Source organism: Motacilla alba, chromosome 6 (genome assembly GCF_015832195.1).
Source record: "Motacilla alba alba isolate MOTALB_02 chromosome 6, Motacilla_alba_V1.0_pri, whole genome shotgun sequence".
Lineage (NCBI taxonomy): Eukaryota > Metazoa > Chordata > Aves > Passeriformes > Motacillidae > Motacilla > Motacilla alba.
Window position 1 is genome coordinate 21,693,755 of NC_052021.1, and position 27,967 is coordinate 21,721,721.

The 27,967-nt window shown below is 39.7% G+C and overlaps 2 protein-coding genes across 4 annotated transcripts in view; one reads left to right on the forward strand and one right to left on the reverse strand.

Moving 5' to 3' along the window:
* LOC119702784 (gamma-aminobutyric acid receptor subunit pi-like) overlaps positions 1 to 16,346 on the reverse strand; it is a 45,721-nt gene extending 29,375 nt beyond the window's left edge. The window contains exons 1-3 of one of the 2 annotated variants that reach the window (XM_038141384.1): positions 16,304 to 16,346; positions 7,789 to 7,877; positions 2,419 to 2,522 (exon numbers count right to left, since the gene is read on the reverse strand). In XM_038141384.1, the coding sequence (XP_037997312.1) occupies positions 2,419 to 2,522; positions 7,789 to 7,844 (160 nt within the window). In that variant the 5' untranslated portion in view covers positions 7,845 to 7,877; positions 16,304 to 16,346. Of the gene's footprint in view, positions 1 to 2,418; positions 2,523 to 7,788; positions 7,878 to 15,987; positions 16,258 to 16,303 lie in introns of those variants that run through there. The other variant, XM_038141383.1, reaches the window with a different exon arrangement.
* A 2,364-nt stretch (positions 16,347 to 18,710) lies between these two features.
* ENTPD1 (ectonucleoside triphosphate diphosphohydrolase 1) overlaps positions 18,711 to 27,967 on the forward strand; it is a 53,601-nt gene continuing 44,344 nt past the window's right edge. The window contains exon 1 of one of the 2 annotated variants that reach the window (XM_038140874.1): positions 18,711 to 18,813. In XM_038140874.1, coding sequence (XP_037996802.1) covers positions 18,807 to 18,813 — 7 coding nt within the window. In that variant the 5' untranslated portion in view covers positions 18,711 to 18,806. The remainder of the gene's footprint in view (positions 18,814 to 27,967) is intronic. The other variant, XM_038140876.1, reaches the window with a different exon arrangement.

Genomic DNA, 27,967 nt, shown 5'->3' on the forward strand with positions numbered 1-27,967 from the left:
TGCCAGCCCTAGCAGAAAGACCAAACACAAATTAATAAGCAAATGGAGGGCTTATTAAACTAAAAAAAAAATATGAGCTGCCATAAATTTCACTTATCTAGTAAATATTTCTGGGTTTTCTGGCTTTAGGAGAACAGTATAAACAAATGTTCATAAAATGACAGTTCCTAACTTTCTTCTCAGGACTAAAACCCCATTTTGTTAAATATTAAGGAGCTCAATGCCACTTGAGTAAAGCTAGTTACCAAGAACAGACACAAGGTACACCAGCTGCAGGCAAAAAAACACCATGCAAACCAGGAAAATATTACATGGAACAAAGCTAGCATAGCTGTGGTCACAAAGATTAATCAATTCCACAGGTTGTTAAGCTGACGATTTAGGTCAGCTTAGGTCAGGTCTAGGTGGTTTGCTAGCTCTGCTTCTGAGAAGAGCAATAGCTTCTCCTCGGCCTGACCCTCATGCAAAGTGTAGCCCACCCTGCCAGTAACAGACAGGGGTCAGGACTAGGCTGATACCACTCCCCAGCCCAAGCACACCTTCCTCTGTAACAGGGAAAGTGATCCCCATTGATCTCACAAAAAGCTCCAGGTTCAAAAATCAGGAGAAGCATTGCCTGAGTCATCCTAACTCAAATTATTCGTACAAAAAAAGTCATTTCTCACAAAACCATCAGCCCTGCATTTAGAAGTGGCATCAATAAAATGTATTTTTTTCAGAGTGTCATCTCATTCCTTCAGCACTAGAGCTAATAAAGATCCGTCAAAGGTTTCTGGGGCAGAGTTTGCATGCCTGAGCTGTAGTGAGCATATGCAGCGATGCCGGCGCTGTCTGGAGGTGTGAGACTGGCTTTGCGTGCGACAGACTCGACCCGTGCCCGAGCTCCTCTGGGATTGCTAGGCACACCCAGAGTGCCCTTAGCATCCCTCTGAACAAAACACCCCGACAAAAAAAATAACTATAGCCTTGCTGCAATACAGCAGCCGAGGAAAAAGACGGAGAAAAGGGAGATTTGTAACTCAAATATGCTTTACGGTAGGTCTTAATTGCTATTACAGGATTTTGAAATGAGACTCTGTTGTCTACCCGAGTACACTCATCATGGCAGTGCCAACATATCTCTAGTACTATCATGAGGTAATGAATAAAATATATTAATGGCCACTGAACACAGTTATTTTACATTATGCATCATCTCCAATGAGGAAGGGTTAGTTTATTTATTAAAGTTACTTTTATTTTGCTGTCAGCCTCCTTAGAGCATTAAATATTTTATAGCAGTTTTATCATCAGCTAAGATAATTACAATAAAAACAAACTGATGAAATAGTTTTCCCCTTTTTCTTCAATCTAAAACACAGATATATCTTAAAATTATTATATATGGATCCAGAAACAGCACATGATGTGGAGCATCCATACTGAACCAGGTATTTGGATGGCAAGAGGTAACAGTATGGTCTTAGAAACTCATTAGTCAATAATTTTTTAAGTAGGATATAAAGGCATATAAAATATTTCATTTGCACTCATACCTCTAACATTTCCAAACATCCAGCTTAAGATCTATTTCCTAGCATTCACACTACAAGCTTATTTCCTGACAGATACATGATGCTGAGCTTCTTTTCAACATTCAGAATATTTTCTTTTTCAGTGTTGTGTACTTTCTCAAGGACAAGTTCTTCATGCCACTTCATAACTCCTCAGTACTTCTGATACATCCAAAAGCCTGACTCAAATAAGAAGGTTTTTCACTGAGATTTCAGGTGTCTGACTGCTCTGCAGGGCAGTAAAATCAGCCTTGATGCAGAAGACTACATGGCTCTTCCAATCTGGTGACCATTGGTTTCTGATGCAGAGAACTGACATTTTTGATTCATTTTCTCTTTTCAATTCATTTCCCCCCCACAATTTTCAGTAAATCTTTTCAGTGACCTTTAAGACCTGAGGCAAGAAACATTTATTAAAGAATTCTCTTGCAATCTTATAGCTGAGGCACACAGTACTTTGCACAGTAACAAGATTTGCCTGTGCTGTTATGAACAGCTTGATATATAAAGCTTTCAAATCTTTAATCAAAGCTTTTTATAGTTATTATTTAGGAAATTAGAGGAAATTACACTTTTAAATAGGTAAGATGTTACAGTTCATTTCATGAAGACACATACAGTGATAGTCAAGCTTTCTAACAGTCTGGAAGTTTAGCTTGCAAATACTTGGAAAATACAAGTTTCACCTTGGGCCACAAAAGCTATTAAACTCTATCTTATTATATCACAGAACATATATAATCAGATCAGTGGCTGTCAGATATCAGAGGAAAAAAGTACAGAAAAACCCATTTGCTCTCACTGCTGAATTTTAGACACCACATTATGTTATGAGTCATCTTATTGAAAGAGCTTTTCTACTTACTATCAAAAAATGGGCGTAGATACTTGTTGTACCCTTTTATTATTTTTTGTATTGTTGGAGGTAGAATTTCACCTTTTCCTTCAGCTTCAGGAATTTGCATTGACCTAAAAGAAATTGAAAATGAGGATGTTTTTAAAGGGCATAATAAAAAAAATACATTTCAAAAAATATCAGGTTTCATAATCTGTGTTTGTCTCTTCTTGGAAAAAAACCCTCTTTTATACCTTAAAGTTTATTATTTCTTTTTTATACCTTAAAGTCTATGTCTATTTCTTTTTATACCTTAAAGTCTATTATTTCTTAACATTCCATCTGAGAAACAATCTTCTTTAATACTTTATCTGTAAACAGGGCATTATGGTTATAATCTAGGAATGTGGAAGGGATGCTGGTTGTTTGTTTCATCATTTAAAATAAAGCTTCTTTTTACATAATGAAATACATTATATTTAGGTCTCAGAGACAGAAACCAACCTCAGAGACTAGTGCATAAAAACACTCTTAAAATCCTGCTTTCACAACACAATTTTTAAACAGGCTACAGAAATAATCCTGTTGAGCAAAATCAGTGAAGCATAATGAGAATTCAAGTACTTCCTCTGCTCAGAAACAGCTACACATACACTCCATAGAATTTATATATAAATAATTACAAACCCTTTCTGCCTAACCCCAAAGATGAGCACCCTAAGACCATGAGCAGAGTGTGCTCTTCAGAAATTACAGCACAGATGGTAGCAACTACTTGTTCACAATGATTTCAGAAAGGTGGGGTATGAATTATGAAGGTGAGAAGCAAATAATTAAATGCATTAGTGAGCCTAGCTGGCAGAGGCATTGTCTCTGCTGATGGAGAACAGACACCTATATAAACACCAGGAGAAGGGGCTGTAGCTTTTAATCCTTGCTCTGGGAATTACTGGCCCCTAAAAGTGACCAGCCCTCCTACAGGAGGTGCAAGAGCTGTAGCTGTGGTGATTTGCTCCTAGGGAGAAGAATCAAAGCATAAACCATTAGGTAAGGAGCTACCAGTGTTTTGTGGTCTTCCCTTATAGTGCTAAATCCTCACCGAATTTCTTAGTCTCAGTTCTTTCTGGAGCTGCTCCTGAAAACTCTGCTTTCTCTTCTGCATTATATTTCTGGGTCTCTTGGAGCTTTCCAAAGCTCGATATTTTCATTTTAATGTTGCTGTTTCCGAGAAAGCTTGAGTTGTTTTGTCAGGACACTGAGACACTAGGAATAATCCAGTATCTTAAACTGGAAAAGCTTAAAGGCTAAGACGATCTCACTGAATGCACATGGCCGAATCACACTGTGGTTTTAAATGTGGTGTCCACTGGCTTGAAAAGCTGCTATTGCTGCATAATTTTTTATTCACCAGACCCTATTGCCACAGAAGTAGCTGTTTTTCATTAGCTGCCTTATAACACAAATATCTTAGCTATTTGAATGATCTGGGTTTTTTTCCTTTATTTTTCCCTGGTTTTTATTTCTGTATTGCCAAAGAATGATGTTGTTATTTAAGTATACCCTTGAGTAATACCAGCACTGAAATAAGGGAAGTTTCTCCTCTAAGTTTTTTCCTAAAGGAACAAAAAGGGTCATGTTGAGTTGAGATGTGACTATAAATAAGAAGGCCAGTTTTATGTTGCATAGAAGTGTTAAAATTGGAAATGCATTTGAATGTAATTAATTTCTTAAATACTGTACTTGGAATAGATATCTCTCCTTTTGTAATTTACATATAAATTTTAGCTAAGTGTTCAATGAGCTGCATGAGCTTAATTTCACAGCTTTACTGGATTGTTCTTGAATAAGTTTTACACGTTGTGAAATGTTAAAGCAAAACTTGTTTCTTTTCTACTGCTAGGGTATATCATTACTCTGCCAATCAATATGCAATTGCAGAGTGGTCTGGTTCATTATCATTAACTCTATTTTCCAAAATATATCTTCAAAATTTTTATGGAAGTCCTTCCCTTAAATTACTTGTGGTAATTCATTAATTCATAATTTTCCTCATTAACACATGATGTGTAGCCTCGTATCACTGGTCTTTGGAGATTGATGGTTAAGTAAGCCTGGGAAAGCTGTTGTGCTGTAATTGAGGCTGTGAATTAATGAGGCGTGGTCCCCCGTGTGCTGTTTGGCCACTAAACCTTAGAGAAGTCCTAGCACAGCAAGCCAACAAGTGAAAGGAACCTGAGGCCTCCTAAATGTGAGCGTGTGCTGTTAGCAGCCTGCGGTGAAAGATAAGGAACCTACGGAGGTTCCGTGCCCTAAGCAGTTTGGGGTTTCTCTGTTTTAAGGGATGATGCCCTGTTACCTTTACAGTGCTCTTTGATTCACATGCTCTATTCCCAGCTCAGGCTCGGTGAGCTCGCAGCTGGACACATTCACAAAGGAAAATATGAGACTCATTCCACTTACGCATCTGCATCTTCTCATTGATGCATCTAAGCTTCGCTTCTAACCAATATTTGTGTTATATTTATGTTTCATAGTTAAGGGGAGCTGTTTAAGTTCCTCCATTTTCTTAACCTATGTGAAATACCTTGGCATGCATTTAAGTATGGAATTGCCTTGCAGCAGGTGTTCCAGCAACTGAGGCGTGAACAGGCTTTTACAGAAAAAAAACCTGAGTATATAATTATTTTTCAGCTGAGAATATCTATCTGTTCTGGGCTGTCAATGCAAAATAAATGCTTTAACTCATCAGGTTCAATGTCCTCTAGTTGTTTTTATAAAAGCAGAGTTTTAATTATTCATTTTCCTAAGTCATTCTTATGCTCAAAAACTGAGAATTTTTATGGGTTTGGCTAAACTTGAAAGGTGCAACAACTGTTTGTTATTTAAGGTACTTTCAAGTTAGTGTCTCAACAAAATGGGGTAACTGGAAGGGAAAAAGGGAAGATTTGCCCTAAACAGTAGTATATATCATTTATTTAGGCATAAGTACAGTCTAGACACATGTATGAGAATATTTTTTCTGGCTGTTTTTTGTCAGAAGATATGGATCACGAAATCATGAAAGAGACAGAAACACCTTAGAACTGCAAGAAGATAAACAAAATGCCAGATACAGTTTGAACAAGCTTTTGAAACACTCCCCCAGGAAAACAAGAATAAAAAAAGCTTTTTTTTCAGGCAATTCACTGACAGGCAAAGGGCTTACAGATGCAAATAAAGTTGTTATTTCTGGTTTCATACCTTTGCTCAATGATATGGGGGTTTATATGGTCTTTGCAGATAAACTGTAGCAAAATCTACGTCACTGATTAATTCTCTGCTTTGAAACAGACAGTACTGTCACCATTTTTTTTCCCTTAAATGGTGAGGTTGAAATTAGCATCATGTTACCAGGCACAAGAACAAACAGTGAAATATCATAAATGCTCTTGAGTTCAGGCAAAAAAAAAAGAAGAATATTTCATAGAATTCTGATTCCATGAACCTAGGCTAACATTCTTTATGTTAAAAAGACCCTATCTGAAACAAATGGGAACCCTTCTTCAGACCAAATAGCATGCATTTACTTAAGCTGATTCCTGATAATGATCAATTTGCATCAATTTTTTCATTACTATTAAAAAAAAAAAATCTGGGAAAGAAATCATCCAGGCAACTCCCCACATATAGATTTTAATACTAAAAAGCAGGCCATGTTCTGATTGTAATGTTAAGTGAAGTGAAGAAGTGCCATTCAGGCAGGGACAGATAGAAAGGAAAACAACAACCCCATACCATTACTGACTGTAAATTATTCAGTAAAAGAAACTCTCTTCACACATTCGGCAGAGCTTTTCCAAGTGGAATTTCTAAGGTACCGCTTGGCGAAAAATCACAGGCCTTGCTTTGGGTGCACCTCAGCCCTTGGGTTTTGTTTAGAAATATTTCTCTGGTTCAGTGCCAAGCAGGATAGTTTTTGTTTTAAACAGCACTTTCACAAACCCCTCCTGATTTTTGCACTGGAAAAATGCATTTTTGTAACCAATCTTGTCTGCGAGATAACCAAGGGCCAGAGCTGCTTCTCAGCCTGTGTCTGGATTTGGGTACCCCAGACAGATCAGCTCAATGCTGTGCACTTGTACCCAGGCACTCACACAGGTGCTGTGCGTGCACTCAACCCCATGGATGAGCTCAGGAATGAACTGCCTGTTCTTCTGGACACTCACAGCCAGATGAAGCTGTAAGAGGGTTCACAAAGTCTGTCTGATATTAATGAAATGTGTATCACAGGCTGAGCCCCTGGGGGAATTTTGCCTCCTTGTTATTTAGGTGCTTCTGAAATTGTTGGTCTTTTAGCAGTGTTTTATTATGGCTAAGCCATGAGTCATCTACTCATTATATTGTGGCAAGTCACAGCTGATGAGGAAAGAAGGTGGAATTAGAGCAAGTGCATGTTTTGGAGAAAGACCTCTCCATAGGAATGGAGAAGGTGGGGGAGGTGGATGCTTTAAACTTATTTTCAGGGGACTTTTCCACCTGTTCCCACCACTAAGAGAAAGCTTTATCTAAAGGAGTGTTTGCACACCCACCTGAGTTAAAGCTCAGCTAGAACTGTATCCTGGGGAATCTGCTGTGAGATGAAGTAGGTTAGGCAATTCTAGATAAAGAATTGGCTCACAGACTTTAAATACTTCTGATGAAAGTAGTGATGAGAATATTTAACCTGTCCATGCTTGCGTTTTCTTATTGGAATTACTTAAAGAATATTTTTGCCCATTTTTATAGAAGGAATATATTTTAAGTGCTCTATTTCTATATTTTTGTCATGGCAGCTGTATTGTTAGAAGGGCTATGTGTAGTCAGAGGGGATCATTTTCACTTTCCAGTGTAAAGCAACTCAGATTTCCTAAAGACTTCACGATTTCATAACAGAGAATAAGAAAAGAGTGTTTAAAACAGGCAATTCTTTTTAAGATACTCTGCTTTTAGTTCACAATGATGATTTTACTATCTCAAACTTGTAGTAAATCTAGGTGGACTGTGTCCTTCTGTCCTAGGGCAAGGCACTATGCTCCAGGCAAGGACCATGTGCCCATCTGAATTTGTTAAGCATCTGATACAATACTCACTTTGTACCCAGTAATCTTTTATTTGAGGGTTCATATGATTAATAAATTCCATGCTTTTCTCCCTCATCAATCTTTCCAATTAAAAAAATCTGTTGATCAAGGCAGCTGAGATTCATGAAGCTCAGTCCTGTGTTTCTTTTAGTACCCAAGTTCTTTAATTTTTGTAAGAGGCAAGATTCAAATGCCAAGATTCTCCTGTTACCTCATCAGATATGTCTCTAATTGTAAGTTGATTATAAACCAACTGATATAATATATTGAAGAAATATTATTTTTAGCAAATACTTCTTACCTATAGAGCAGCAATAGAAAAAGGGCTCTGAGACTGCAGCACTTAAGACTGCACATTGTCACAAATTCTTTCAGGGTTTCTTGTAGCTCCTAAAAAAAAAAGGTGCAGAGTTAATGTTTTGCAGCACATATGCATTTCTAATACATGAGTTTTTCCAAAGGTTTTAAACATGAAAGATATTGTATCTTGAATAGCTTCTTCTAATGTATTAGTAAATATCTACATCAATTTTAAAAAAATCTCAAAGCTTTAAAAAAAAAAAAAAAGGTGGCATCAGGATTAATTTAACTAACCAACAGAAGCTGCATTCCAGTGCACTACAGCTCTTTCGTTTTAACCTCTGTCCTTTAAATATTAGGAAAAGTAATTGCTATGAAAAATAATGTAATCCTGTGCAGGAGAATTACAAACACTGAGTTTTGTCTCTGCTATTCATGCTTGTGAGTGCATCTCTGGCATACCAGTGTCCCTTCTAAAGGGACAATACATGACCCCATCTTAGAACACAGAGCTATTTAAGAGCAACCTCTCTGGTACATGCATAGCATCAATACCAACTTGGTACGTAACTTTGGTAGTCCTTTTGTTAATGACAAAAATGAAATTTTAGGCTTCTATGCCTAGCAATTTAAAAAATCCTTTGTGTATAAATCATATATAACCATCCACATTCATGAGAATGTTTGGCTGAGGCAAGATGTCTTTTCTGAATGGGATTTCTTTGCTTTTGTCAGTATGATTCACATCCCTAATGGTTATTTTAAGAAATCTGTCAGCTCTGTAATCCGTTTCTGGATGAAAAGCGTACCAATCCATAGTGTAATGCTGTCATGCAACAGATCTGAAATGCACAGACTGTGCACACTTTTGCTGTATTTCAACAGAGTACACAAACCTTATTTGTAAGACTTGCTTCAAAACTCTAAAAAAACCCTACATGTCAGGAATGCTACCTACCCAGAATCTGCAAGACAACTGTTAAATGTTAATAAATGCAAGTGAAATACCTTTTTTAGGTTTCAGGAAAGGACAATCAAACATATTTTCAGTGTCCAGAATGAGTTTTTCAGGAGTATCTTGCATTTTAATTTCCCGGTAAATTGCTAATAGAAAAGAACTTCAAGTTTCACAGCCTGAAACTTTGTTTCACTGTTCTTCAGTGACCAATGTAAAATGCCAGCAAGCTTTTTAAAAAACAAAGTAATTTTTCTTTCAGTCTACAGCTCTAGTAAGAGCAAAACTAGTGGTATTTACCTAAATGAATGCCACATGAATGGGATATGAATTTTATGTAACAGTGAAGTGACAAAATAACTTGTTAATGTCTCCAAAGAAAAAGGAAAACCATTTCAATGGCTTTTTAAACGAGCAAACATCCTCAGCATCTTGGCTACTTTAAGCATACACCAGCCTGGTAAATATTAATGTCAAAATAAATCATACACTCCTCCTGACTTCCACAGAAAATCATGCATGAGACATTAAGAGAGCTGGTAATAGGAAAAAACAGCACAAATGAGCAGATGGTGTTGTCAGAACATTGCTCTCTACATGCTGATTCTGTAACACTCCTGGTGCAGATCGTGGGATCTCTTTTGCGTATCTCATTTTGGGTTTGGATGCTTTCTACATTCATTATCTTTATCTCACAGGAAAATATGCTAAAAATAAAAAGCCTCTTACTGACTTTATAAGTACTTCAAAAAGCTGCTTTTATATTTAGCTTTTGAATTGCTACTATGAGCTCCTAATATGACTAAAGATCCTTTATAAAGAGATTAAGGAAACCTATGGATATTTCTGTACTTGTTTGGGTTTCATTTTTACAGTACTGAAGATGAAAAGGAGTGGGCTTATTACTGATTTCTTTCTAAAGCAACTGGTTTACCTTCAGTTCTTAACCAACGTCCAAGGTAGCAATTTTATGGGAGGGTGGGGTGGAGAATTTTGATCTTTCACAGATCAAAGGTCAAATCCATCCTATGGTACATGGATTATTTTTGTATGCTTGGGACAAGAGAGCATGGAAGTAATAGAAGGGAGAAGATCTCTTACTGCTGTGCAAGAAACACGAATCAAGAGTTGTAATTGCCATGCCAGCTGGCTTGCCCTCACTGCAAAGGGACACTGCCTGCCAGCCAAGGAATAGAACTGGGTAACTACTGGAGTCTTAAGCTGTTTCACAGATAATACTTAAGTTGGATATATAAATCTCTGTTGCGTGTGTGTACATGCTTGCATGCACGCACACGTTTTCCCTGCTGCCCCTTTCTTAGGGGGCTCACTGAGCTGGTTTGTTCTGCTGAAAAGCCTGCCTCTTGGCATGTTTGCACATCTGGACCTCTCCTGTCACACATTTCTTTATCAAATGCTACACATTCACAGCAAAGTTCCTTCCTGCATGTGCGTACATATGGAACTACTGGTATTTAACTCTAGTTCAGCAGAACCCATAATATTTTCCTCCCACCCAAGAAAAATAAGCATAACCTGTTTTCTGCATAGAATATTGAGCCATTTGGTTTAACTAGACAGATTGCACGCTGTCCAGATTATTGTGCATATATTGACACATTTTGTTCCAAACATTTAATTCAGGTGAAGGTAACAAATCTGCCCCATATACTCATGAAAAATGATAACATTTTTCTACTTTTATGCAGATCAGATTAAGACTGTAAAATGTCATCCAGTGTTTTGACATTTCTCATGGGAATTCAGTTATTTATTATCTTCAGCATGACAGGAAAAGGGAATTATGCAAGTTTCACAAACCTTTGAGGCTGAAATGGGGTGAGGCAGACAGCTGGCAGAGGTAGTAGAAATATCCAAAGATTTCACTGCAAGTGAATTGTGTGTGAATGAATTAAAGGATAAGATGCCTATTATGTTGGAGTACCTTATGCACAAGTGGACACATGAGAAAGGCTAGAAATTATTAGATAATACACTTTGTCATATGGTAGTGGCCATATGCCTGAATTCCCATGGCTGCTACTGCAGGCAACTAAAACTGCATGTAGAATTATCTTAAAATAAAAAGCAGATGGTGGGTTTTAGAGTATAAACTGAATTAGCATTACAGTTGCATTTTACTTCCATATCCAAACTGTTGAATGACAGTGTCTTTAAGTGCTTGACTAAAAGACAGAGAGAAAATCAGGAGGGATTCACCCAGAGTGCCAGAGAAGTAAAGCTGCCTCCCCTGCTCTGGATTCTCTGCTTGCATTGTCTATTAGAACTGCAAAGTAACCTGTGAGCTTATCTGTTCTTGACTTCATCCTCTGTTTGTTAGATCAAAATGAACCAGTTGGAGGGGAAACGATGGAAAGCTGGAAACACTAAGGACTCCATGGGAGAAAGGGAGCGGGTATATGGAAGGCAGTCACAAGATAAGATTTGGAAGTAGAGGGGATATACCCCTTGGGTCAGCTGGGATTACCTGTTCCAGCTGTGTCCCCCCCCCCCCGTTTCTTTTGCAACACCAGCCTCCTCACTGGTGGGCTGATAGAAGAAGCACAAAAGGCCTTGACCCTGTGCAAGCTCTGCTCAGCAGTAACTAAAACATCCCTGAAATGCCAACACTTGTGTTTGTAGCACAAATCCAAAACACAGCCCCATTCTAGCCACTGTGAAGAAAATTTACTCTACTTCAGCCAAAACCACCACAGCTTGGAAAAGTCAACTGTATACTACAGATTGACAGTAGCCACCGACAAAGCACTTGGTGGAATAAAGTGATATCTGATACCCCTTATATCTGTCCTTGGGTTAATCTGGATGCCTGCCTATAATGGCTGTAGTTCCATGGTACTTCCTAACACTCCCTGAAAGAGAAAGAAATGCAAAATTTTCACACATTCAAACTTTTTTTTTCATGTTAGGATTAATACTGCAGAGACTGCCGTGTGAGTGAAAAGTATCAAGAAGGGGTCTTTTAATGCAGCAAATTAAAAGGGAGGAATAAAACCCAGTGGCAGCAAAACTCCAGGTCTAACTGGGGAATTGACTGATGAAAGTGGACAAATGCACGTGTCTGCATCCTGTTATAAGGGGCACCCTCTTATGTGGCTGACAACTGGCTTTTGGCACACCAGCTCGCTTGTTTTTAAACCCTAGGCACATCTGATCTTGCCTAGCATGGGCAAAACCATGCAAGTCTCCTTGGGCAAGTCATCAGAGTTGGATGTACGTGGCCCATGGAAAGTAGCTGTCTTGTCATGTTTTCTCTGCAGACAGGCAGCACAGGGGCCATCTGTTATGACAGTGTTATGGCAGCAACTGAAGGGCTCCTCGGCCTCTACTGCTGCTGTACCTGGCAATAGTTGAAAGTGAAACACTGGAGTCCAGTTATGCTATGATCTTCTGATCAACAGTTGTCACGTGTGCCAGGCAAGGGAAGGGTCATTTTCTCAATGAAAAACTTGGGAAGTTGCTCCAGTCTGAAAGCATCTTCTCAAGTTCTGTACCCTGAGATGTTTTTGTCAAAGATATTTTTCAGCAATAGAAGCTCACACTGTTAAATAAGTAGAATGAATTTAAGATGCACCAGAAATGGAAACTGCTTCTCTGGTATAGCAAAATGAGCTTTAATTGAAACTTCCTAATTAGAAATTTTTATAGGTATAGGCATTACATGAGAGTCTTTAAAATTATCCCAAACATATGGGAATCAGTATGACAAATATATTAATTTTAAAAATATGACCATAGCATGATTTCAGACTATTTAAGCCACAACTCAGTGATTTACTTCAATGTCCCAAATAATATACAATTTATATGTAAAATCACTGTCCTCAAAATACACTGGAAGGTCAGAATCAAAGTCAAACAAATCTATTGTTACAACCTTACAAATTTTTAGTATCAGCACTTCTAGCCACCAAAGGAGTAGGGACAAGCAGTATGCTGCTAATACTTACATAATTAAGTCTATGAGAGACATTTGGTGCCCTGGATTGAGGTCTTTATTTCTCACCAAGTTCCCTGTATTATCAGTTTCATGAACATCAAAGCCTTAGAGTAAGTTACATAACCCATGATAGGATTATTTTATATGTTTATCTGTTGTTGTTTTCACTCTGTGCATTTTAAATACACTACATATTGTGGATTAACTGCAAAATAACTGGCAAGGATGCTGTTAGCATTATACTGTTTTTCTGGAAAATTAATTTCAGATTTATAAAAACTGAGTGCTTAGGAGGACAATACAATTCTAGGAGTTACTTTCATGGAGCAAGTGCCAGATGTCCTGCTCCCAGCCAGCCTAACACTGAACTGAAAGGTTTCAGCAATGTACAGAAATGGATGCAGTAATAAACATTCACAGAATAGATTATAAGAAATGAACATGTTCATGTGACTGCTTAAATGTAGTGCTCATTACAAGCTCTGCTTATATCTACTGAGAAATCTACAGAAAATGTGCCCCACAGAATATTTTCTTGTTTTAAAAGGAAGATAACTAAGTCACTTATCTCCATCTTGTTCCTAAATATGAATTTAGATAGCTGACACTCAAAAGTCCGGCGTATTAGTGGTGTTTGAGTCATGGCTGACGATTACTACCATTTGTAATTACCCAAAGAAATCAGAGTTTTATGGGGTTATTAATGGTTGGGTTTATGTGCATACAGACTTGATAAAACTTTTTGCTCTGTGCATCTCAGTTCTGCTACCTGGGCAGCTGGACCTCCACGTAAGTCTGCAAATGTTTGAGTCCTCTTGTACCAAAATCCAAATCTCAAATCTCAGACCTTTACTGGCTTTTTAAGGCGCTTGTCAACACTCCAAAGCCCTCCCACACCCAATCCCACAGACAAGTGGGGATTACCTTCTGCCACACCAGTTTTACAGTCAGAATTCACAGCCCACCCCTGTGGCTTCAAGAGGCCCTCAGTTTCTGTGCAAATTAAACAGTGAATGTGTTTGAGTTGGGTCAGAGAGATTGGTAACCTTCTGAGGCTGCCACTCAAAGGCACCTTTGGGAAGGTTCTGACTGTGCAGGAAGGTGCAAACAGCTGAAGGGTGGCAAATACTGATGGCTTGGGTCATCTCACATCGACCATCTGAGACCTGACAGCTGCCTGGGTGAGCACTTCAGGTCACCAGGATTTTACAGGGCACCCACAAGTGTGGGCTGAAGGCAGACACAGTGCTCCTGCAGCACTGAAACCTTCACTATTTACACAGACCAGGATAAATAATGTGGTTTACACCTGATTTAGACCAGGATAAATAATGTGGTTTTATTGCCTATAGCAAAATGAGGACAGTTTTGTTCGGGCACTATCAGCCTAGATAGGATTAAGAGAAATAATTGAAAACCCAAAAAGTTGGACAGGATATGCTGGTTAAGATTAAGAAAATAACAACTTGATTTGGAAAGACAAATGAAATCCTGTCTTTGTTGTGCCAGTTTCAATCACTGTTCCTTATGAGAGTTAGCAGATCTAGAATCTTCCAGCCATTAACCCTGGGCCAAGTCTCCCCACACAGACCATGATGACTGTGAGCTTTGCGCAGCATTCTCACGTAGAGAGAGCATTCTCTCTCTACCCAGGACCCAACTAATGTTCCTGCAGCTTCCCTCCATGCAGCCTCCGGCCTGGGAGAATGAGGGACATCTCACTCTGTCCCTGAACACACGTTGGAGGCTGTGAGGGAAAAACAAGGGCCCTGCAGGAGAAGATTAGGGTCAGTCATATCCATCTTCTCTCCTCAGTGAATGTTGTGCAACGTGCCTTTGAAATTAATGACAGAAACAGCCCCTTGGCCTGCAATTCATTTTGTTTTCAGTTGCAAGTTCAGGTTAGTTTAGGAGTAAAGTGGAAGAAGGAAGAGAATATAGCCCAGCTGAGCCCCTTATTTTCCATCCAAGTTATGAATTTGAATCATAGACTTTTCTATTGTTATGCATATCTGAAACCTTCCAGAGAACACTCTATTTTTCTTAGTCACCAAATACCTACTTCTCAGTTTGAGTCCAAGGTCTTCAAGTTCTTTAGTGAATTGTTAAGTGCCTGTAACCAGGTGATTTACAAACTAACTAATTTGAGCACTGCAACAGGATGAAAGACTGGGAAGGAAAAAATCAGTTTTCAGAGCAATTTCAGTTTTTTTTAAATTCTATTAAGCTTTTGTATTCAAAAATAACTGGCACAAATAAAATTAAAATTACTCAGTAGAATTACATATTTTTGCAAATAATAATCACAGGATATAATGCTTTTAATTGTACAGCCATGCAAAAATGTGAATGTTGTCTAAGTTGAGTGTCCTGGACTCAGCTGTAAGCTTTTGTACCTGCTAAGGTTGAGGTCAGAGGAGTTATTCCAACTGAGATGGGAAACTGAGCTCAAAGTAATCAGGAATTTGGTCTAAGAGGAAATCACACAAGGGGCTTTGAAAGCAAGAGGCTTTTTTCCAATAAAATATATATTGCAGATCTTTTCCACAGCTACCACGTAGGAAGATTAGTTAAATCTGTAAGTGTGTGCCTGTTGCAGGATCCTCCTTTTCCTTCAGCACAAACTGCTTTAGCTTTATCCTACGACAGGTTATTAGAATTACCTGGAGTGTTCAGGATCAAGCGCAACCTTTAAGAATCCTGTTTATAAAGTTTGAATAGTCATTGAAATTGTGTATATAGGACTTTTCTTAATAACTAGAAAAAAGAGCCTCCTAGAGAAATAAAATGCTTTCATTAAATTCAAATATTCCGTTTCTTCATTACTCAGTGCTCAATAACAGGTTTAACCAATGTGATCTACTTTAAATTTTGTACACTTTTTTAAGTACTAGTGCATTGTTCACCTCTGTATTCATATGAGATAGGATGCAGATTTGATGAGGAATTGGGGTGGAAAATGGAAAATGGGAGTGGGCTCTTACATTATCTTTCTTGGAGAAGTTTCTCCACGAGCCACTCGCTGTTTTTAAAAGCAAGGTTTTGCAGCCTTTTAGGGGAGACACTCACATCTTCGATTTGACTTATTGATTGAAATTTGAGTTATTCCGAGCTATTTTAATCCAGCAGCACAATGATACCTCCGAGAGGAAACGCTAATATTTCTTTTTAAAAGCAATTTAAAAGCCACCAGAGCGGAGGGGGAGGGATCAGGAGGGAGGGAGCGGTGCGGGGCGCGCTCCCGGCGGGAAGGAGCCGCGGGGCCCGAGGCGGGCGCGCCTTACCTGGAGCCGCGGCGGGCGGGCGCGGAGCCGCTGCTGGCAGCCGGGCAGCCGGCCGAGCTCTGCCACGGCCGCGCCGCGGGTTCGAGCCCGCCCACGGCCGGGCGGGGGCGGCACACGAGGAGGATGCTCCCCTGCTGCCGCTCGCTCGAGCCCCCACAGGAGCCTCTCAGCCCCTGCCCTGCCGCTCCTCCTTTGCTGAATCTCGCTTTTCAGTTTCAAGTGTGTCCGGGGGAAAGGATGCTAGACAGAGAAGTGGCGAGGGATTCCTGACAGACAAAAGTCGGGGCAGCACTTCCCTTGGCTTCCTCTGCCATACCTCTGTAACAGAGCTTGCATGACGCTTCCCGCTGATTCCCTCGGTTTTTCTTCTTGCAGTCGTCACACCCCAGCTACCCCGGGTAGAAACTTGCACCCTTGTTCTCTATTTGATGTGGAAATGTTCTGGGTGCCTTTGAGCAACATTGTCCAAGTCTTTGCAGAAGTCAAAGGTGTTTGTTTTGCAGTTGTTTTCCTGTCTGCCCTCTCACTTCAGGACCTGTTGGCAGTTTTTGGAGAGACGAGGGCGGCACTTTCTCTGGGGAAACACCATCCTACAAAATTCAGGATAAGGGAAACCACTTAGGGAATGTGATTACCAACAAAGGTTGCATTAGGAAAAACCACTTCAGACAGAATTTAACATCTGCGGTCAGAAATCATTTCCTGTGACTTCAGTATTGTGGATGAGAGGGATAAACAGGAACACACCATACCCTTCCTGATGCTGTCACCAATAGTAAAATATGGTGGTACAGGAACAAGGTGTGAAGCAGGGGAAAGAAGATTATTTTGACTATTTCAGTTTCAAATCCTGGTGCTATTTTTGGGGATTAAAGAGTTGATAACTTCTGAGGAAGGCAAAGGGTAAGAGGTTTCAATCCTGTATCTTCCAGTAGTAAAACCCCTGGTTTTTCCTCCTAGAACATGCTAGTCTCAGCTCATATCAGAAGTAAGCACATGTTGTTTGCTTTTCCACAGAATTATAGAACTATTTTGGTTGGAAAAGGTCTGAAAAGGTCATCAAGTCCAACCCCCTGCCCTGGGCAGGGACATCATCTGTGGTGTTAGGTTGCTCAGAGCTCCATCCAGCCTGGCCTTGGGCATTTCCAGGGATGGGGCATCCAAAGCTTCTCTGGGCAACCTGTGCCAATGTTTCACCAATGCCATAAAGGCGTTGTCTTTAAAACCTTTACCCCATGTCCTTTTTCTTAACTGTCTTAAAGCTAGTTACAAACATGTTGCCCTAAGAGGCTATTTGATATCACTTTTCTGCTGTGGCTCCACTGGAAGCTCCCCCCAGGCTACAGAACATGGGAAAATCTGAGGCTCAGACGAGGAGAGGAAAACACATCTCTGCATGGCAAAAAAATAGAGAAGATTTCTCTACTGTTGTTTGCTTTTCTGTTGTTATTGCTAAAGCTCTTATTTGTTACTGCATCTGTAGGAGGGAGAAATTAAAGAAATCTAAAAACCATCCTTTCCTGCACATGTTGAATGTTGATCCAATTAAAAGTCAAGAATGTGTGCTGAGTGTGCCTGCTCTGGGACAGTTCCCCCCGTATCTCATTTGAACAGTCTGTCTAACTGCATAAAGTATGTAGTGTTTATCTTCCAGTCATCGGTCAAGCAGAAAGAAGCTGGAAACCTAGTGGGAAAAAAAAATCCCTGGCTGTTTCTATTACAGAACAGCTGGAAGTGGGAGAATAAGCAAGTTTGGTCTCATGTGGCCTATTGTAGCATTAGAACTGAGAAAATAGCTTTAAATTAAATTCTGTGAGCAACTGGCACAGAAACAGTGCTGATTGTTATTCCCAATAGAACTCCAAGCATAAGTTTAGCTAATGCACAATATCAGAAATCCTCAAATTTCTAGGGATCTCTTCCTATTTACTTCTTAAAAACCTTTTTCAAGTTCCCACTAATTGCAGGTCATAATTTAATCAGAATGAAAATATTCTGTTTGAAAATGCAAAGCATCAATGTGATGTTGCCTGTTTCAGTTCACAGTGCCCCGCTGGAGAACATTAAATTCCCACTTTAAGACCTTATTTTTCAGCACCTGTCTGCATTTCAAGGCTCTAAGGCGGCTGTGATGCATTTGAAAGTGTGGGGCAGGGCATATTCTTCTCTTCTTACCAGAGCCCTTGAGCAGCAGTGGTCACTGGGATTTCAGATCACCTGAAGCAACACCTTGCCTGTGACTGCAGGAGACAAGCAAGTAAATGGCAACACTCAAAATTAATTGCTGTGGCCTGTAATGTAAAGGCTGTCAGCAAAACCTGTTAACATAAAATTTAAACTTATGCTGGTTGATAGTAAAGCTTGTACTGGTCCTTCAGAATGCCTATGGGTCTCTGTTTATTAATTTTCCCCTGGGGCTGTTGCAGCCTCAGCAAGGGCTGTGCTAATTCAGGAGCCACTGGCTGGTATGATTCTGTCCCCATGCACAGACCTGCCCTGTCACCTCAAGAGTCAGCCCTCGTCCCCTTTGTGCTTGCTGCAGCAGTGGGACCTCTGAGGCATCAAACCATGTCCTGCCCTTAAGCTACTCCCAGAAGGGAACAGCTCAGTTATTAACCCAAAGCTTGAGTCTTTCAATAGAGCCATTCATCAGCTGGGAAAATCAGCTGACTCCATCCTCGGGCTGGTAGAGAGTCATGAAATTGTTTTAGAGAACAGCTTGCAGAAAATACTCCTTGAACACAAAAATCTAGATGCCCACAGTGAGAAATTATTTAACTCCTCTGTGCACTTAGTCCTCTGCATCTGTATTGGAGCCCATGTTGGGTAAGTTGGGTTTTTTAGTAGATTTTTCTTACCTTTTGTAACCTCAGAGGGTGGTTGTAACATTTGCAGCACTGATTAAACAACACTGTAATCCGTAATGGCTTTCAGCAGCTGTAATGCCAAGAGTAAAAGAAAACACATTGAGTTTTTGGTATTCCAGGGATTCCTGGACGTGTGTTAAATTCTGATCAGCAGTCTGGGTGTGAGATTTTTTTGATGCTTGAATTGCTTGTCCAATAACACATAACCCTTACAAATAAACCAACATTAGCATTACCACTTAAGTAATGTATTGACACATGAAATGGGGTGCAGCATTAATCAAAATGTCTCCATTTTTAACTTGATTACATTCACACTTATTAGATATTATTTTGGACATATTAAAGTAATTGGAAATGCTTGGAATGCTAATCAAATGAGTGCAGAATAAATGCAGTATTGAGTGAGGACCTGAAAATTAGACCAAATAGTACAATATGCATCTAAGCAAAAGGCAAAGAAAGAGTGAGAAAACACCCACTGGTCTCTTGTATTGATTTAATTTCTCCCATTTTAATGAGGTAACAGGTGAGGCTACTTTTCAGGGCTTTTAAAATCCACTAGTAGTAGAGTATTGATTTGAAATTGCTGTAACAATTCTGTTTCATTAATCTGTGTCCCAGAGGATTTAATTGAAAGAATGAAACTAACACCATAAAATGTGTTCCACCTTTAGAATTCTTCAGGAAATAAAGTTTTCCAATTACTATAAATTGTGTGAAGCAGAGGATGAATCAATTAGCATTCTAATACAAGGTCTACTTTCTAATAGAAATGTCTACTTTCTTATACTGAATGAATAGTTGCATTTTAAATTATTGCAGTAATTCTCAGTGACCTGGGGGCTGCATACTCTGCAGCTCTTACAGATTATTTGAGTGGGAAATAATGAGCATATAAAATGGCTCAAATTTAAGGTTGCCTTTTCTTTTTGCATCCTGTTTCCCAGTCACATAACATTACCTGTATCAAGAGTCACACATAAAACATAATCAATTATTATTAAGTATTTCATGGTTTTGTTTTGGTTTAGACCCATCCTGGACTAAAATCTTGTCACCTCTTGATAAGCCTTTACTTGTCAATAAGCTTTTCTTATTTCGCTGCTTGCTGCTTTTTTCACGGCAGTAACTGAAACTTAATGAGTTATTTTAATGTTCATCTGGCATCTGGTAGGATTACTCATGCCAAGATCAAAGCATATTGTTGTTGACACTGGGGTGTCCTACCCTCTGTCAGTCTGAGCACTCTGGCTGTGTTGCCTCCAGGATCGCTGCTGCAGCAGCCAGGCTGCGCCTTTAACCTGAGCCTCTTCAGCTCAGGCTGTGCTCAAGGCTCAACTTTACCCTTTCCATGGGGTGACAAAGCACTCCAGGATGAAACCTCCCTGGGAGCGAGGCACCTTCACCTGAAACCACCATTCCTTTAGAGGTTGTTTTGAGAAGCACATATTTGTGGTTGTACCACTCGTCAGTTTATTTTTAACAGCACGGCTGCATTTGTCAGAGCTTTGTTAGCTCTTGCTGCGCTATTGAACATGTCCAGGTGCTGCCTTTGATGAAGCACTTTTGTTCCCATTATGCCTGCAATAATGTCAATACTCGAGAATTAGATTAAATGGATGAGAGAGCTGAGGGGAAGACACTGGATTTGATTATCTCGGGTAATTGATTTTCTTTGCATGATGCTGTCAGTGTCTGAAAGGCCAGGTGGATTAACTGTCAAGAACAGGCAGGTTTGTGCTAGTCCTGCACCATATACAATTTTTCAGTTTATTTTCCATAAGGTTGTGGAAATGTGAAATCCTATGGCTGGGATGTCTCCCAGTGTTTAAAAAAACCTTGGTTTGATAGGATTTGGATTTGGGTTTTTTACTCACCTGGGATGTCTCTTTTTCACCATGTTCAGCTATCAATAAAAGAAGCCTTCCAGAAGTGAGCTACTGAGACACCAAGAAGCAGTTTGGACAATGCCCTTGTCACGGGGAGCTGTACAGACATTAATGATGAGTTGTGAGAGTATCACATGTGGGTATTACATGGAGCAAGAAAAATACATTTGGAACAGTGGGCAAACCCCACTATAGTTTTAAGCAGGACCCAAAAAAGCTGTGAGGCACCAAGCTCCCTCTAACCGCCCAGCCAAACCAATTTGAGTTGCTGTTGTGTTTATCCTAGAGATAAACCTGAAATGCTGGGAGAAGACTGACTTGTTTTCCTCAAAGATAAGCTGGTGAGGTGATTGTACCTTTCCCATGTTTCCTCAGGAAAGAAGTGGTTCTTGGAAAAATGCCACTTTGTCCTGTCCATGTTCAGTTTGCCTGAAGATGCCACCAGAATTCATGAATGTAATGATTATCTTTTCTTCATCAACTCTGTGATATATTAATTCCTCTGTATATCACAGTTTTGTTTCCTACACCCTACCTGCAGTCTGAGCAAGACTAAAATAATTGATGATAGATTACTAAAACTCTGCTTTGATAGAAAAGATGATTTTTCCAGCCCAAATGGAGTTGTGTTGTGGGAATGTGTACCACATGGCTACATCTGTTTATGGGTTAGTTTGTTCTGCTATTCTCTATATCAATATATTACGTGACATTAGAGAGCCAAAGTTTAGAGATGTTGTAAAACAAACAAATCTATTTTGTTTGTAGAAGGAAATAATTTATTTTGCTTCCTCCTTGAATTTTAAACACTGCCTTCTTTACACAAGAGGGTTTCTGCTAGTAAGGTACTCTTATCTGTTTTCAAAGCTTACTGAAGAAATTAGGAAAAAATCTGTTTCTGTAGCTGGCTGTGCACTACCCCACAATCTGACTCCTGCTTGTACTAAATGTGGGCTTCAGTAGTAGCAATGATATTTGTTAAAGCTTACCAGCTACTTATAAATCAAAAAAGAAAAAATTGGCCGGTATTTATTTTACATTTTGAATTTAGGTGCAAGCATGGAGAAAGCATTTCTAATAGACACTTACCAGGCTTTCACTTACTGTAAAATTATATAAGGAGAACAATAGCAAGGGATAGCAGTCTTAATGCCACTTAAATTAAGATGTCTTAAATTTAACCAATTAAAATGTAATATCCTCTTCTGCCTTATAAATATACTGTGTATGAACATCACTATGTAGAAATATTAACCCATAAGTATTTATGCAGTAAGCTGGTGAAGTTAAAATTTCTACAACTCATTCTAAGTACGTGATGACGGTGTTGGTTTTTGATTGGAAACACCTCTTTGTAAGGCTGTCATATTTGGAGGAAAAATTTACAGAAAAAAAGGATTTTTGCTCTGTGTAACTACACACTCACTACAAGCTAAGTGGCTTTTTCTGGGAGTATTACAAGGGGGAAATTGGAAGTATCTGGGTGAAATTAGTGGTGTGCATTTTCTAGTGGCTGCCTCAGCAGTTCTTTGGAGGACACAAGCAATCCACTCAGCATTAAAAGCCTGCTGTAGCTTGCAGTAAGCAGGGACATAGTCCAGGCAGGGCTGGGGAAACACAGCAGTGGCAAAACCCTCAGATTCCTATAAAGAAATGGGTATCCTGATGTTCTGGCCCTCCTCAGCTGACTCTTGTGTAATAGGTGCAGGTCATGAGTCTCAGTGCCTGTGATTTTGACTTTGGAATTGCAGATTACAGAGCTAATTGGTAAGAGAATAAAATAAATACAGAATATTGAACGAGGTTTCCAGGCCTAAGCCTAAATAGCCATGTCCTAAAAACTTCAAAAGAAGCCAAGAAAGCTGTCATATATTAACATATCTGCAATGTGGGGTCAGGAAAAAGATTTTCTCATGTTCCTATTGAAGTCAGAAGTAAAATTCTAATCTGTGCAAGACCAGACCTTAATTTACCAGACCTTATCTACATTATTCCAGGGGCTAAAAACTTTTAAATTGCAAAAAGACTATGTGAGAAGTGTGTGGTAAGGCTCAAAGCATTTTTCATTTTCCTCAGCAGTGCATGGGGAGTTGTTTTAATTCAAAAGACATAATATAATCTTTCTGATCTATTAAACTAGAAGAAAAAAATAAATCTGAGAAAGAGAATGCCAAAGGCAGTTAAGGAAGTTGTAGATATATGCAACATAGAAATCTAGCAAAAGTTAATGCAAGTCAACATCAACAGTGGTCTCAAATGCCACATTGATTCAAAATCACACAGAAATTGATGGAATGGGAATGGACTATCTTCAATGTCTCTTTTAATTAACTCATCAAAGAGTTTTGTTCAAATGGTCCTTGGGATATGAAGTTCTGAGGCTCAGAGCCTCATAAACCTACTGGTTTTTAAAGTGTGTCTGTATGTTTAGAGTAGTCCAAATGCTAGTTTTCCTTATTTTGTTTTTGCTGTTGTTCTTATAGTACTGATGCTGCTCTGCATTCTTCTCTTCTGCTCTTTCAATGTATTATACTGAGGTCTTGATATTTAGGTTAGAAATCATCCTTTGATACTTGAAGTTATGCAATTATTGACCTCCTGGTCTGATTTGTGTTACTTTATGTTCAGAGTAGTGAAGTTGTACACAGTCATTTTACAATTTAATTATCAGGCTAGAGGAATGCTCTGACCCTGCATTGAAGGAAAAGCCTGGAAATCCAATGTAGTTGGGCAAAATCTTCTACCCTTGCCTCTGGGCTGGCAGTAAACAGCTGGAACAAAAGAATTGTGTCACATGTTTCACTTAGGAGGAACAGGATTGTGAGAACACAGTTCTTTTATTTGGCCCATGGCTGTAATCTCTGGTGTCTAAAAAGATGTCTGGGCTGATGCTTTCTCCTATGACTGGAGTATCATCAACTATCAACTATTTAAGGGCCAGAGAAGGTTTGGATTCTGCCTTTCCTCTGGAGCAAAAATAGCTCATCTCATCTAAAACATATGCTCTCTTTCTATGTTTTTTTGCATGAAAATTTGGTTAATTCAATATATTTGAGAATAATTATTAAACCTGAGGCAAATTAAGGAATGGTCCTTGGCCAGTTCCAATGCCTCAAGAAAAATTAGGTGGGAGCTAATCGATATCAGCAAATAGATAACTTTATTTCTTTAAGCAAGTAGATTGAAAACAAATTCAAAGCTGCAGAAATAGTAATTTCAATTTCAACAGCGAAATAGCAGTTAAGGTTTTGTCAGCTCTGTAATGGCAGTATGATTGCACAATGTCTAGAATTAAGTGTGGCAGCTTTAATAGCAAAAGTGCTGACGTTTTTGAAGAGGCATTAGGTTTATCTCTGAAGTAAAAAGCTTTCCAGGAATTTTAGTAAAATGCAAACAAAGAGAAAGTTATCAATTTTTGTACAGCTAGAATTTAAGAGAAGGCTAACTTTTTGAATTTTAGGAAAACAGTTCTGCAATAGATGTTCTGTAGTTTAATTATTAAAATATATACCAACTTTTAAAAAATTGGGTAGCTGTGAGCCAAGAAAATTGAAGTTTTGAGGAGTTGAGTATGGGACACTGTCTACTTTCTGTAAATAAAAATGACTTTAACTAGTTCATCTACTGCCATCATATAAAATAGCAAGCTTTAAGAAAAAACACCACTAAGAGTATATTAATATATTTTAGGTTTGGAGTACAACGCCAGCATGAAATGAGGGAGGGCTGGCTCAAGCTGCAACTCTAGTTTACTCTCTTCTGCGACTCTAGTTACTCTCTTCTCGTTTTCTTACTGCCTGGTTATTGCTCACTGAAAGCAAATTAAAATTCCTTTGATCCTTGTGCTTTGGAAGAAGGGCGGTACTTGGTTCCTGCAGAGGGTGGCAGTGTGGTACCATCCTCGCACTCCGGGATCGCCTCTGCTGCTCCAGCAGCCTCCTGGCTTTGGGGGTAAACGAGCATCGTCCTGCCCGCCCCAGCCCGGGGCTCTCTGTCCGGACACACCCATGGGAGAAAGGCTGCTCAGGTGAGCTGCATGCAGCAGGATCTGCGAATCACCATTAAAAATAATAATAATAATAATAATTGTTTAATGAAAGATTGGCCGAGGCAGGTGCTGTGGGTATTTTCATTATCAGGGATGGTCATTCCAGCCCCAGAAAAAGTCCAGCTGTGTTGGTTTCTAAAGAAAGCACCTTTGCTGTGGAGCTGCTGGGAAGGTTCGGCTGGCTGGGCAGCCCTGGGTGAGCAGCTGCAGGTCGGCGGCTGGCACACGGACCCTGCCCGGGGCTGGGCACGGCTCCTGCAGCCGCCCCACCTCCCTCAAAACGGTGTGGAATTCATCAATGGAATTCATTCACCTGCGGGCGTGGCACAGGGGACAAGTTACTGAAGCAAAGTTGTTTCATACCCATGGGCTGATGTTGAAAATGTGCAGAGCAAGGTAAAACTTGATTCTTTCCCCACAGTGTTGGATGCTGAGGTGACAGTGTGACAGATGTAATGGCTTGTTTCAGGCAGCAGCTTTATGTAACTACAACTATTTCCTTGTCTTTAGATATCTCTTATCTAATCAGATCTCTGTATTGCATAAATAATCCTGCTTGTCTAAGTGTTCAGGTAGTTCAGAGTGAGATTTCTATCTTTGTAAAGGCTATAACACTGGCTTAGTTACGCTGTGCAAGCAGTTAACTTGTTGCTAAAACTTTAACTCAGGTTAATTTAATTTTTTTTCATTCTTTCTGCCTGTAATAATGAAAAGATTACCTAAGCTGCATGGAAAACTAATTCTGTTATTTAGATTTTAGATTTAGATTTTTCATGTGAAATGAAGCTGCTCATTACAGAAACTCCACCACAAAATTAGCTTTATTTCAGAGTAATTTATTTCCATTATAAAATTTCCATGAAGTAATAAAGTTAGGTTCTTTTCTAATATATCCTTCTGAGACTTCATATGGAATGAAATAGTGCTGAAATTTGCACTGGTTTATTTTGAAAAGAATTTGAGACAATTATTAATATTGGGAATAGGGAAATTAGTATAATTAACATGAGTAGGGAAAATGCATATTCAGGGCAAGAGACTCGTGTCCTCCCTGATGTTGCTGTGGTGACCAGCATGGAGGAATGTCTGCTGCTTTGCCATGGGACTTGGAGCAAGAGCTCATCAGATAGTGTTTACACATCAAAACACCTGGGGAATATTTACATGGGGCAGTTCCTTTGGAAGCAGGCAACAGCACAAACTAAGACACAATGTCTGGATAGATGTCTCCATGCATTTCTGACCCTTTGCCCTGCTTGCATGGCTGGCGCCGTACAGCCTGCAGGGCAGCCCTCAGCCCAGGGGGTTTTGCAGCTTAGAGATGCCCAAGGACATGGGACAAACTGCTCCAGGGACACTTAAGCTCTGCCAAGCCTGGGAGATAGCCACAGTGCAGTAAAGCAGTGAGCTGGCACTGCCTGTTACCCCCAGATCTTCCTGACCAAGAATGAAGCCTACGTGTGGTGAGGGGCACAGTGCAGGAGCCACGGGGCCCTGGCCAGCACAGCTCACACCATGGCACCATGGGGATGCCTCAGGGTTTAGCTTTTATATTTCTCAGATTCTGTTCTGCTTTAGTGTGTAAGTCTAGGCTTCATATTAGGGGACAGTAAACTCTCTCCACAGAATAGGTTGACAAAACAATTCCTTCTCTAGATGGGGACCCAAGGACAGCCGATCCAGATCTCAGGGCCAAGAGCAGAAACAACAGTGGACCGAAGAGAGAAAACAAGGATGGGACTTCATGGGCTAAAGCTGTAATTGGACAATTAGCTCCAATATGCTAATGGACCAAAACTTATAAAAATGTGACACCCTGGGACCTGTAAATGTGACACCCTGGGACCTGTCATCCATTTTGTGGCCATTTGGGGTTGTGCTGCCCAAGGTGGATCTACTTCAGGCCTCTTAATAAATACCTACTTTATTCTTTACCTCCATCTAGTCTCTGCTTTAGGTCAGGCTTCACAAGGCACAGCTCTTCATCCTTGCTCAGCCCCTGCAAGGCCCAGTCGCTGAGTTCCTCCCACAAGTCACTGACATTCTAATGGGACATAGGTTTCTTTCCAAGTAATTGCAAAGATGCTGATCATATATCACAGCATTCCACTGCACCAAATGGGCCAGGCCTTTCCTTGTATTTATTTATCTTTTCTACAGAGAAAATAAAAAAGGCCTATATACACCCTGAATTAGAAGACTAAAGAAAAGGCAATCAAAGAAACAGCTTAATCCTGGCTTGTTCAGGTTTTTTGGGGTTTTTGTCAGGTTTTTTTGTTTTTGTTTTTGGGGGTTTTTTTTGCTACAGCTAAGAATCTTGATTACAGCAGGGATTTTTCATTTTGGTTTTATTTTATTTTACACAAATGACGTCTTAATGAATCTCACTGCTTCAAAAAGCTTGTTTCAGCAGTGATCTGGGCACAGCTGCCTAGTCTCCCCAGTGGCCAAGTGGCAACACAGTTGATGCATCAGTGACTTAACATGGTGGTACCCACAGAGGCGGCTGGGCTGCCATTTGTTTTGAGTTTCCAGCTCCAGCCTGAATGACCAGCACTATTTTATTCTTGTGCTAAATATTGGCTGAAGTCCTAATTTGCTCTTGAAGTCAGTTTTCTTGAATTGCAGTCGAGGGCATTAAGATCAGGACTCAGGGAGCAGTGCCTGAGGGATGGCTTTGACTAGTTGGCATCAGAATTTGGTGTTGCAGGACTTTTGATCCTTACCTTATCCTTGCCCTTTTTTTTTTTTTTTTGTAGTCATGTAACAGTTTCTTAGAGTGTAAGGTAGACCTATAGATGTCCTCATTAAAAGGGAAATTGAGGGAAAGACTCAAGGAAGATGGTTTATTGCAGAGTAGCTTGGCTGATGGATTCATGAGGATGCTGAAGGTACAGAAGATTACCTGGAAAGGGGTGAAATGAGATCAAGAAGGCAAAGGAATAGAGAGCAGAACTGGGTGAGCCTGGAGAGGTGATAATTACTAGACAGGGCACTTGTCCTTCCTCCCTATAAATTAATGGTAAGGTTAAATTGCCTTATTAAATCAAGCTTAAGGGACGGACCATAAATATCCAAATTCCACTAGAAAGATGAAAACTACCTGGAAAAATCTTGGTGGAGTTATCATTTATTGGGAGACTTGTACAGATGTATGTTTAAATAAAATAATT